The sequence below is a fragment of the Lynx rufus genome, unplaced genomic scaffold (assembly GCF_022079265.1).
Source record: "Lynx rufus isolate CCGP_SWC_20201006 ecotype Redwood Valley unplaced genomic scaffold, mLynRuf1.p SCAF_16, whole genome shotgun sequence".
Lineage (NCBI taxonomy): Eukaryota > Metazoa > Chordata > Mammalia > Carnivora > Felidae > Lynx > Lynx rufus.
The window spans coordinates 8,748,292-8,759,634 of NW_025814830.1; the positions used below are offsets into that span (position 1 = coordinate 8,748,292).

General features: G+C 52.0%; 1 protein-coding gene across 6 annotated transcripts; it reads right to left on the reverse strand.

The window, feature by feature from the left end:
- Positions 1–3,875: 3,875 nt before the first annotated feature.
- ZNF575 (zinc finger protein 575) lies at positions 3,876–6,765 on the reverse strand. 6 transcript variants are annotated; one of them, XM_047079164.1, is made up of 4 exons: positions 6,550–6,648; positions 6,317–6,412; positions 5,723–5,879; positions 3,876–5,250 (listed from the first exon to the last, which is right to left on the reverse strand). In XM_047079164.1, the coding sequence occupies exons 3-4, from the start codon at positions 5,802–5,804 to the stop codon at positions 4,592–4,594; spliced, it is 741 nt and encodes a 246-aa protein (XP_046935120.1). In that variant the 5' UTR covers positions 5,805–5,879; positions 6,317–6,412; positions 6,550–6,648; the 3' UTR covers positions 3,876–4,591. The 6 variants fall into 6 exon arrangements, with proteins under 6 accessions (XP_046935120.1, XP_046935118.1, XP_046935117.1 ...); XM_047079162.1 differs by having other exon boundaries at positions 5,723–5,920; XM_047079161.1 differs by having other exon boundaries at positions 5,723–5,966.
- Positions 6,766–11,343: the final 4,578 nt, after the last annotated feature.

The following is an 11,343-nucleotide window of genomic DNA, read 5'->3' on the forward strand; positions in this document are numbered from 1 at the left end:
CAGGATGTTTTACATTACCTCATTTGGGAAGTAAAATAGGGGAAGGGGCATTTTAATCAACCCACCCAAATCCTGGACCCCCTTCAAGCCTGCACCACATTTAAGTTGGGAACTGAGAGTGTGTTAGAGAATCTGGGCAGAAGCTGGGATGGCATTCTGGGCAGAGGCCATGGCGTGGGCCAAAGCCAGGACATGGGAACGAGCCTGGCTCCCCAGGGGCAGTTGCTTAAGAGACTTTAAGGGCAGATCTGTCTGGAAGGGTGGACGTAGCCCTTGCAGCTGTGCTGTCCAACGCGGATACAGGTAGCTATTTAAATGAACTGCACTGAAAGGAAAGGAAAAATTTACTTCCTCGGCCACACTGGCCACATTTCAAGTGCTCAGTGGCTGCTGTAGTAGAGCATACAGATAGAGAACAGTGACATCACTGCAGAAAGCAAGAGGACGGGGCTGTCCCGAAGGTCTGTGAACACCAGGTCGAAAAGCTTGGACATTATCCTGTGGCCAGGGAGGTCAGGAAGGGGTCTGAGCAGAGCAAAGGGCAGTCAGAGGTAACAAATTAGCCCAAACCCAGTGTCTTAAAACAACAGAAATGTAGAACCTTCCAGGTCTGGAGGTCTGAAGTCCAAAACGGGTCTTACTGGGCTAAAACTCAGGATGTAGGCAGGGCCGTGTTCCTTCTGGAAGCTCTGGGGAAAATCTGCTTCCTTGTCTTTTCCCCAAATCCCCGATTCCCCTTCTGTATTCAAAGCCAGCAGTGGCAAGGGGAATCTTTCACATCACCCTGACGTTGACTCTTCTGACTCCTGCCACCTTTAAAATTTTTTTTTTTTTTTTCGTTTATTTATTTTTGGGACAGAGAGAGACAGAGCATGAACGGGGGAGGGGCAGAGAGAGAGGGAGACACAGAATCGGAAACAGGCTCCAGGCTCTGAGCCATCAGCCCAGAGCCTGACGCGGGGCTCGAACTCACGGACCGCGAGATCGTGACCTGGCTGAAGTCGGACGCTTAACCGACTGCGCCACCCAGGCGCCCCTCCTGCCACCTTTAAAAGATCCTCGTGTTTACCTCGAGACCACCTGGGTACTCTGGGATAATCTCCATGTTTTAAAGTCAGCCAATTAGCAACTTTGATTTCTTCAACCGTAATTCCCCTTTGCCACATAGCATATTGGCGGGTTCCAGGGATTAGGATGTGGATGTCTTTGGGAGGCCATTGTTCTGCCCACTGTGCCCGCTATGGGTGAGGCCGTGGAACTGCAGTGTGAAAAACAGATGAGGCCCCACTCACGGGGTGACATTCCTCTGGGAGAGAGACTGCAGCACTGAGCAGTGATAAATGTGTGAGGCAGATAACGCAGGGCAGTGTTACAGTGATGGGCAGGGTGGCGTGGTTTAGATAAGGTCAGCGGGGGAGGCATCTCAAGGGACTGATTCCTCTGCAGGAAGAATTCCTCTGCGGTGAGAAGTAGGGGAGGTCTGGAAAAGCAAGTGCAAAGGCCCTCGGGCAGGAGCTGGCCTGAGCTATACACGCGATCCACCCTGGCTCATCAGGTCCCGGCCTGCTGGCCTTGTTTGGGTACAAGCAAATCCCATCTCTCCGGGCCTGTTTCCTCACCTGTACAATGACGTTTAGACCAGAGATCAACACCCCTCAAGTGCGTTTGCGTTCCTGAAACTTGGATGGTGGTGTGGTTGCTGCAGAGGGCATCTTCCAGAACAGCTCTGTGTGTAAACATTGATACAAACCGCACTTCCGGGTGTGGAAGGACTTGAATCCTCACCCTTGCCCACCCCTCCCCCAAGGCTTTGCTGAGTGGACTGTGGTCTGGCGGCCTGCTAATTTGCACTTGCCTGCTCGGTCCTACCCCTTATGCTGGATACTTCCACAAAGCATCTCTCATTCCGTCCACACATTTTGGATCTGAACTCAAACACTCCCTCCTCAAACATATCTTTTCTAACCCTCTATATAATAGTATGTGCTAGGTATATATACACTCTTCTTGTATCTCTTGTCATAGTTGTCACTTGATTTATGGTCAAATTTACCAGTCTTTTCCTCTACGATGTGCATTTCTCGTGTCGTACAGATTCCTTCTGTACCTCTGAGGTTACTAAGATATTCTCCTTTATTATTTCCATCTGTTTTGCTTTCCCAACTTAAATCTTAACTCACCAGAAACTTATTTTTGTGTATGGTATGAGACCGGGATCTGTAAGATTCCTATTGCTGCTGTAGCAAACTATCCCAAGCTTAGGGGCCTAAAACAACACACATTTATTTTCTTACAGTTCTGCAGGTCAGTGGTAGTCCGATGTCAGTCTCAGTGGGCTAAAATCATGGTGTGCAAGGCTGTGTGCCTTCGGGGAGGATCCATTTCCTTACTTTTTCTAGTGTCTAGAGGCTGCCTGAATTCCTTGCCCCATGGCCCTGCATCCCTCCAGTCTCTGCTCCCATTGTCACATGGCCTCTGACCCTTCTGCTTCCCTCTTTCCCATATAAGGACCCCTCTGGTTACGTTGTGGGGGGGCTGGAATAATCAGGATAATCTCCCCATCTCAAGGGGATAATCTCCCTCCTTTAAAGTCAGCCGATTAGCAACTTTGATTCCTTCATCCATAATTCTCCTTCGCCCCATAGCATATTTGTGGGTTCCAGGGATTAGGGACTGAACATCTTTGGGGGGCCAGTATTCTGCCTAACCACGCCCAAGATCCTTAATCACATCTGCAAAGTCCCTTCTGCCATGTGTAAACTAACATGCTCCCGTCCTGGGGATTAGGACGTGGACCTCTTTGGGGGACCATTATTCTGCCTCCACAGGGTCCCACTTGGTTTTTTTTCCGTACCTCTCAGCTGGTTCACAGATTAGCCTGTCCTTTCCCCGCTCACCGACAGCAGAGATCTGCAAATGACATCCCATGGGCAACACCCAGCCCACCTACTATTTCTGCAGAGTTTTACTGGACCACAGCCACACTCATTCACCCATGTATCATAACGTGCACAGCTGCTTTTGTACCACAGCGTCAGAGTGGGGGTAGTTGTAGCAGACACCGTGGCCTACAAAACCTACAAACATATACTGTCAGGCCCTCATGGACATGTGGGGATTGTCACTAGTCAGGACCCCCGGTAAGCACAGGTCTGTTTCTGAGCTCCCGGTTCTCTTTCACTGGCCTGTTCCCAAGCCCATGCCACGGATGTCATTCATTGAATGGCGTCTTTGGCCATGTCAACATTGAAATAATTCTTGGTGGTGGCTGCCTCCCCTACCCACCCCCCCCCCCCCCGCCCCGCTTTAGGGTTTTTTTTTTTTTTTCTTTTCTTTTCTTTTCTTTTCTTGGTCCCTACTTGATTAGTGCCCGCTTCCCTCACTAGACCAGGCTTGTCTTGTTCACTGGTGTGTTCCCACCACCCTGGGCAGGGGCCAGCACACTGTGGGCACTTAATACACATCTGAAGAGTGAAGGGCAGCTCCAGGTTATCTCAGTCATTCTTACTTTATAGCAGGAGAAACAGGCTTCAGGAGGGAAGTGACTGCCAGAGATGACGCCTGCGTCCTTATAAAGGCCTTACAACACTCCCATGTTCTAGATAAGGCATCTGACTCCAGAGAAGGGTCAAAGCTTGTCCAAGGTCCCCCGGTAGTGGGTCAGGGCTGGCTCTAAAGCTTGAGCTTTAAAAAAAAAAAATTATACTGGGGTACCGGGGTGGCTCAGTCGGTTGAGTGTGTCCGACTTCGGCTCAGCTCAGGTCGTGATCTCGAGGTTCAGGAGTTCGGGCCCTGCATCAGGCTCGCTGATGTCAGCCTGTCAGCGCAGAGCCTGCTTCAGATCCTGTGTCTCCCTCTCTGTGCCCCTCCCCTGCTTGTGACCTCCCCAAAAATAAATACTTAAAAAAATTTTTTTTCTCTTGGTAATATACCCTTTGTTCTTGCTTTCACTATTTAGTATATTTAGGGACTCTTTCCCCATCTGTACAGACTTTTTTTTTTTTTCTCCTACAGCAACATAGTCCATTCTGTGGCCCTACAGGAATTTATTAGCTGGTCCCCTACCAATGGGCACTTGGATGGTTTCCCATCTTTGGCCACAACCATCCCACTGTGGACATCCTTACCCTTACGCCTATTTCAACGTGCTGAGTTTATCTACAGGATAAGTTCCTAGAAGTGGAATAGTTGACACGACCATGTGTGCATTTAAAATTTTTTATAGATACAGTCGAAACGGCCAAAATGCAGGCACCAATTTAACTCACAATAAGGAGAGACCCTGTTTCCCCACATTCCTCACCAACCCCCGGTGCTAGCAAGACTTTTTACTTTTGCCTTATGAATAGGAGGGAAAAAACCGGAGCCAGGACTTGCTTTCAACCCACAGCTCCAAACCCATAGTTTGGGGCCCAGTGCTAACTATGGGTGACACCTTTCCCTTCCCCAAACAGGTGAGCAGAAGTCCTCAGCCCGGTAAGTTTGAGCCCAGCGTGGAGCAGAGGCAAGTCCATACAGCCCAGCTTAGAAATGCCACCTCTTCATTGACCTGGGCTGGCGGCAGGGGGGCGCTGTGAGCCAAGGGGAGGGCTCACTCGCGCTCGCCCTGGCTCTCAGCCTGGTGGTGGCTGCGTTGGTGAAGGAGCAGGAGGCGTCTTTGGCCAAAGGCCTGATCGCAGCTGGAGCAGCGATGCCGGGCCGTGGCCTGGCTGCCCGGCGCCGTGGGGGGGTCATGACACAGGCGATGGGCGGCCAGTTTGGAGGGGAAGGAAAAAGCCTTGGGGCAGTGCGGGCAAGGATAAGGGCGGGCGTCGGTGGCGTGGTGGGTGTGGCGGTGGGCTGCGAGCTTGGAGGGGTAGCAGAAGGACTTGGGGCAGTCCGGGCACGGGTAGGGGCGGGCAGGCGCATGGGTCCAGAGGTGGGCGGCCAGCTTGGAGCGGTGGCCAAAGGCTTTGGGGCAGTGTGGGCACGGGTGTGGGCGGGCACCACTGTGCGTGAGGCGGTGAGCTGCCAGCTTGGAGGGGTAGGAGAAGGCCTTGGGGCAATCGGGGCACGGATGCGGGCGGGCGCCGCCATGTGCCAGCCGGTGCGTGGCCAGCTTGGACGGGTACGAGAAGGCCTTGTCACAGTCGGGGCAGCGGTGCGGGCGCTGGGGCGGGGGCCGCCGGCGGGGTCGAGAAGGCGCCCCCGCGGACGTGGCAGGCCCGGGAACCGACTGGCTGGGCTTCTGCGGCGAGCCCTGGTGGGGAGCTACAGGACAGGAGGGCGGGTGGGCTCCAGGCATCAGCCAACAACCTGAATTTAGGCCAGGCTTCCCTCCCCTGCCCCCCACCCCGTCCCAGCCTTGATACTTGGAGTGTATCTGGACACTCAAGGGTCATACTGGGATTCCTCAAATGATCATCCTAAGGGGCTCCAAAGGGTTACGGAGCTGGAACCGCAAAGCGACTAAGATGTTCGTTTCTAGTACATTCCCAAGTGATCACCCTGAAATTCCACATATCAAACCCCCTGACCCTCCTTTAATTTTCTGAGCCCCAAAAATGATCACTGAATTTCCCCAACGCCAAATAGTACGATTCCCCAGAACGCGATTCGGAGCAACCCAAATGGCCATCACCCTAGGCCTTCAAACTTTCGCCCTGAGATTCCCTCAAAATGTGATTCTCTTGGCCCCAATTCCTGTAGAATGCCCCCTACTCACAGGCGGGACTGCTCTCACCTCCTCCTTTGGTTATAGGTTCCTTGCCGGTGGGACTAGGATCCGGGTCCCCGGCCGCGGACTCCGCATCTCGTTCCAGCATCTTGCTGGCCCAGGAACCCAGAGGGAGCTAGGCCACGCCGGTGATGATCAGGCTGATGGGGATAGGCTATAGGGCCTAAAATCACGGACCAGTGTTCTAGGAGCGAGGTCTTAAGTCTGGAATCCAAAGGCAGGGCAGGTGTTGCTTGCGGGCCGGCGGAGCCTAAAAGCACAACTTGCGGGGGTTTATGCAAACGTGACCCTTTGCAACTTAGACCCAGGCTTGAAGCCCTTGAACGGAGTGGGCGAGGCCTCTACAACTTAAACTCTGGGGCTGTCCTGAGCGCAGAGCTGCCGAAGCCTGGATCCACAGTGGGCGGGACCTCCCCCCATTAGAACCTCCCAGCAGTGGAAACTAAGACGGGAATGGGCGGGGCCATATAAATAGGCTCCAAAGCCACTCAGACCCAGGGGAGGGGCCTTCCAGCGGGGTGGGCGGGTCTTTTACAACTCTGTCCCAGGGGAGGGGCCTGAGCTCAGTGGGCGGGATTCACCTCCAATAGGTAGCTTTACCGGAGTCGCGGTTTGGTCTCAGTCCATGGACGCCGCGTGAACTGCTTCCTTCTTGTTGCTAAATTTCATCCCCAGCGTGGAGGGTAGAGGGGAGACCTGGAGGGAGATGCAGAAAGAATGTGGCCTGTCTTGCGATTAAGAGACGCCTAATGGATTTCTCCTTCGGGGTCTCAGGCGTCCGGGCCTCAGTGCACCCCTCGGAATCATGGCATTCGGGCACCAATGCACCCTACCAAGGCTCAGGCACCAATGCAGTCCCTCCGGAACCTATGCATCAGGACTCCAATCGATTCTTTTCCGGGAGATCCTGGCGTCCAGCCCCCAATCCACTTCCCGAAGACCCAGGCATCCAGGCCCGGACCCGAGCCCGGCTCACCTGCGGAAGGCCCCTCCCCGGGGGCGGGGCTCCGGGCCCCTCCCGCAGCGGCCGCTGCAGCTGCTGCGCTGCCCTCGGACGCGGCGGAGCTGCACCTCCCGGCGCGCGCCCAGCGACGGGAGGGGAGGGAGGGTGCGCGAGTTGCTCTGCCCAGCCTCATTTCCATCCACTCCTCCCACGCGGGGCCCGGTGGGGGCGTCAGTACGCATGCGCAGTCGCGGCCAGCTGAGGCTGCCGCGGGAGAAGAAATCGAAGGGGTGGGTACGCGAGGCAGGCAAGTTGGTGAGCAAGCGCGGAGCTAGTCTAAGGGCTATAGGAAAGTGTACTGCGGCTTGCGGGGCCTACGGTGGCTGAGTGGAGTCAAGCACGTGCAGGACCTAACTCGGGGAAACTGGGTTTAGAGATCACTGAGACACTGCCCAGCATAGGCACCTTCCCTCTCTGTGTCCCCCTTCCTTTCGAGAATTCGTTGGGAGCCTGAGTTCACTCTCCGGAGGGAATTGCAAGGAACGTCTGCCCAAGGCTTTTGCAAAGAGGTCAGGCCAATTTTTCGTGAGTGGGCGGGGTGAGACTCCAGGTTCAGAGAGAGCTGAGGTCCAATAAAAAATGTGTTATTTGCATAGGCCCCCGGCACCCTTCGCCATTGGGTGATTCAAGAATCTCAGCCCCTCCCACCCCAATGCCCCGGCCCAGATGTGGTAAGGGGAGGGGTACGGCGGTTCCCGAAATATCCCAGCGGGAGTCCTTGGGAGGGTTGGATCTCCTGGTGCCAGGCCCTGGGTGCCACGCTTGGCACCCTTCCCCGGGCCGTGACGGTGCACTTTCCTGCCCAGCACGGGAATGACCGTGAAGTGCCCATAAAAATGCCCTGCATGGGTGGGTCTTCAGTGTGATAAGGTCTGGCGAGTCCTGGGAGCCCTGGGTGTTAGGTGTAGGGTCATTCGAACTCTGGAGCCGGATTGCCTGGGTAACCAGTTTGGAATCTTGTCTTGGCCACTCTCTATCTGTGTAACCTTGGCCAAGTCCCTTCATCTTTCTGGGGTGTTAGGATTAAATTCAGTAATCAATGGCAAGTTTAGACCAGTGCCTACAGTGCTCAATGCATGTTACCAATATTACTCTTTGTTTTTATTGTGCATCGAAATAGGCCATGATAGAATCAAAGTTGTCCCAGAATAGCAAGTTCAGAGAGCTCAAGGTGGGAAGGAACATGCTGCGTTCGGGGGATCTTTCCTACCTCCATCCTCCAAACTCACCTTCTTTCCAGGGCTGGTACATCCCATGGTCCATCCTACTTCAGGGCTTCTGCACTAGCGGTTCCCTATGTCCTCCCCCAAGGTCATTCCTCCATCAACATATGTGTCTGACTCCCCACTCTGATCTCATTTCAAATATTACCACTGCAGAAGGCCTCCCCTGTCCACCGTAGCTCATGATGCTCCCTTCCCTTCATTATTCTGTTGTCACATCTCCCTGGTAGGCACTTAATACAGTATTCCTGTCCTCTAGAATGTATTCCCTGTTAAGACGAACAACTTGTCTGCCTTGTTCACCCTCTGTCCAGAACAGGGTAGGTGTCCAATAAATCTGTATCAAATAAACGCTGGAAAGGATTAACAGCCAGAAGTTCTCTGTGATGAGTAGATAGACGTTGGGGACAATACAGAACTTGAGGTCAAGGAATTAGAAAGAGGCCTAGCTGAGTGGGAAACCAAGGAAGGGTTTTAAATATGGGAAGTGGCATGAACTAGTTTAGGTCTTCATGTACTCTCTCTTTTTCCTTTTTTTTTTAAAGTAGGTTCCATGCCCAGTGTAGACTCCAACATGGGGCTTGAACTCATGACCCTGAGATCAAGACCTGAACTGAGATCAACAGTCAAGCGCTTAACCAACTGAGCCACCCAGGGGCCTCAATATACTCTTTTTTAGAAAATTGTTTTAGTTTATGGAAAATTTCAAACATGACCAAAAGAAAGGAAGGGGAAGAGTATAACCAGCCCGTCACCAATCCATCACCCACATGACCAATTTTGTTCCATCATCCCCTCCCCCATTAAGTCCCTTGAGTTATTTTGAAGCAAATTCCATACATTTCATCCAGAAACACTTAAACCTGTGTTCCTAAAAAATAAGGACTCTCTTTCTCTCTTTGAAACACAACTAAAATATCATTATCACAACTTTCAAACTTTAGTCATTTCTTTTTATTTTATTATTATTTTTTTTACTGTTCATTTATTTTTGAGAGATGGAGAGCGACAGAGAACAAGCAGGGGAGGAGCAGAGAGAGAGGGAGACACAGAATCCGAAGCAGGCTCCAGGCTCTGAGCTGTCAGCACAGAGCCCGACGCGGGGCTCAAACTCATGGAGAGTGAGATCATGACCTGAGCTGAAGTCGGACGCTCAACCAACTGAGCCACCCAGGCGCCCCTAGAATTGTTAATAATAGAAGTGGCTGGCATCAGCAATTATCTATTGATGGCCAATGTTTCATTCCCCCACCCACTCCTCCCAGATGATTTTGAAGCTATATGCTGGACATTATATCCCATAAATATCTTTGTATTACACTTGTTGCGTCTGCATCGGAATTTAAACAAGATCCACACACTGTGTTTGTTTTCTGTGATTCTTTAATCTGTCATTGATATTTTATTTTATTTATTTTTGAGACAGAGAGAGACAGAGCATGAACAGGGGAGGGGCAGAGAGAGAGGGAGACACAGAATCTGAAACAGGCTCCAGGCTCTGAGCTGTCAGCACAGAGCCCGACGCGGGGCTCGAACTCACGGACCATGAGATCATGACCTGAGCCGAAGTCAGATGCTTAACCGACCAAGCCACCCAGGCGCCCCTATTTTTTAATTTTTTAATGTTTACTTATTTTTGACAGAGTGGGGCAGGGGCAGAGAGAGGGGGAGACACAGAATCTGAAGCAGCTCCAGGCTCTGAGCTGTCAAGGCACAGCCTGATGCGGGGCTCGAACTCATGAGCTATATCATGACCTGAGCAGAAGTCAGGCGCCTGATTGAGCCACCCAGGCGCCTCTTTTGACTTTTTTTTTTTTTAACATTTACTTATTTTTGAGACAGACAGAGACTGAGCATGAACGGGGGAGGGGCAGAGAGAGAGGGAGACACAGAATCGGAAGCAGGCTCCAGGCTCTGAGCCGTCAGCCCAGAGCCCGACGCGGGGGCTCGAACTCACGGACCGCGAGATCGTGACCTGAGCTGAAGTCGGACGCTTAACCGACTGAGCCACCCAGGCACCCCTGACATTTAAAAAAAAATTTTTTATGTATTTATTTTGAGACAGAGAAAGCTCAAGTGGGGGAGGGGCAGGGAGAGAAGAATCCCAAGCAGGCAATGTCACTGCAGAGCCTGAAGAGCTGGATATGGGGTTCGAGTTCACAAACCACGAGATCCCGACCTGAGCCAATATCGGATGCTTAACCGACTGAGCCACCCAGGCGCTCCTGTGATTGGTATTTTAAAAGGCTCACTCTGGTTGCTGCATGGAAAACAGACTGTAGGGAGGCAGAGCAGAAGCCGGAAGCCCAGCGAGGTGGCTGCTATATATTAATTATAATATTAACTACCAGCATTTAGTTAGCACTTCTTGTATACCTGAAACTATCGTGGGTGTTTGGTATACGTTCTTTCATTTCATCCTGACAGCAAGTTTTTAAGAGGAGGCGATACTATTATCCCCATTGTACAGAAAAAGGAAAATGAGGCACAAGGAGGGAGGTCACTTTTTCAAGGTCACACAGGGTCAGGGTCAGGATTTAAACTCCTGCAGCCAGGCCCTGGAACCCATGTAATTTGCATTTATGCTTTGCTGCCTCTTGACTGGGGCTGAGGGCGTGATGGTGGAGAAGTGGCCTGATTGGAGAGGTTAACTTAACAGAGCCTAGATAGGGGTACCTGGGTGGCTCAGTTGGTTAAGCGTCCGACTTAGGCTCAGATCACATGATCTCACGGTTCATGCGTTTGAGCCCCGCATCAGGCTCTGTGCTGACAGCTCAGAGCCTGGAGCTGCTTCAGATTCTGTCTCCCTCTCTCTCTGCCCCTCCCCCCACTCGCACTCTGTCTTGTCTCTGTCTCTGTCTCTCTCAAAAATAAATAAACATAAAAAAATTTAAAACAGGGCCTAGTGATGAATTGGAAGGAGTTGAGGATGGTGATGAAATCACAATAATAGTTTTGTTCTGTGCCAGGCGCTCTCCCAGACTCTTTACTTTACATGTCTGAACTTATTAGATCTTCACAATGAGGGAGGAGCTCTTTTCAACCTCATTTTACAGATGAGTATACTCATACTGAATGAAGCCCAGAAGACGGTAAGTTTTGAGCCCAAGGTCGCACAGTTGGGAAGGGGTATGCCCAGGTTTCTACCTCTTAGAAACCTCTTCTAAACCTCTTCTGCCGCCTTAGGGCGGCATCTCACAGCTGACCTAGAAGGTATGCATGCCTTCAAGGGACTGGGAAACAGTCTAGCAATCCTACAGAAACAGCAAGAATGGACCCCAGAGTGAAGAGGTCTTATTTGGGGGGAACCTCACAGTAAAGAGTGCTTGAGGATCCCTGCTTTCCTGTTTCCTCCTTCCCCTGAGCTCCTGGCAATCCCTGAACCTTCTTTTGTTTCAGCC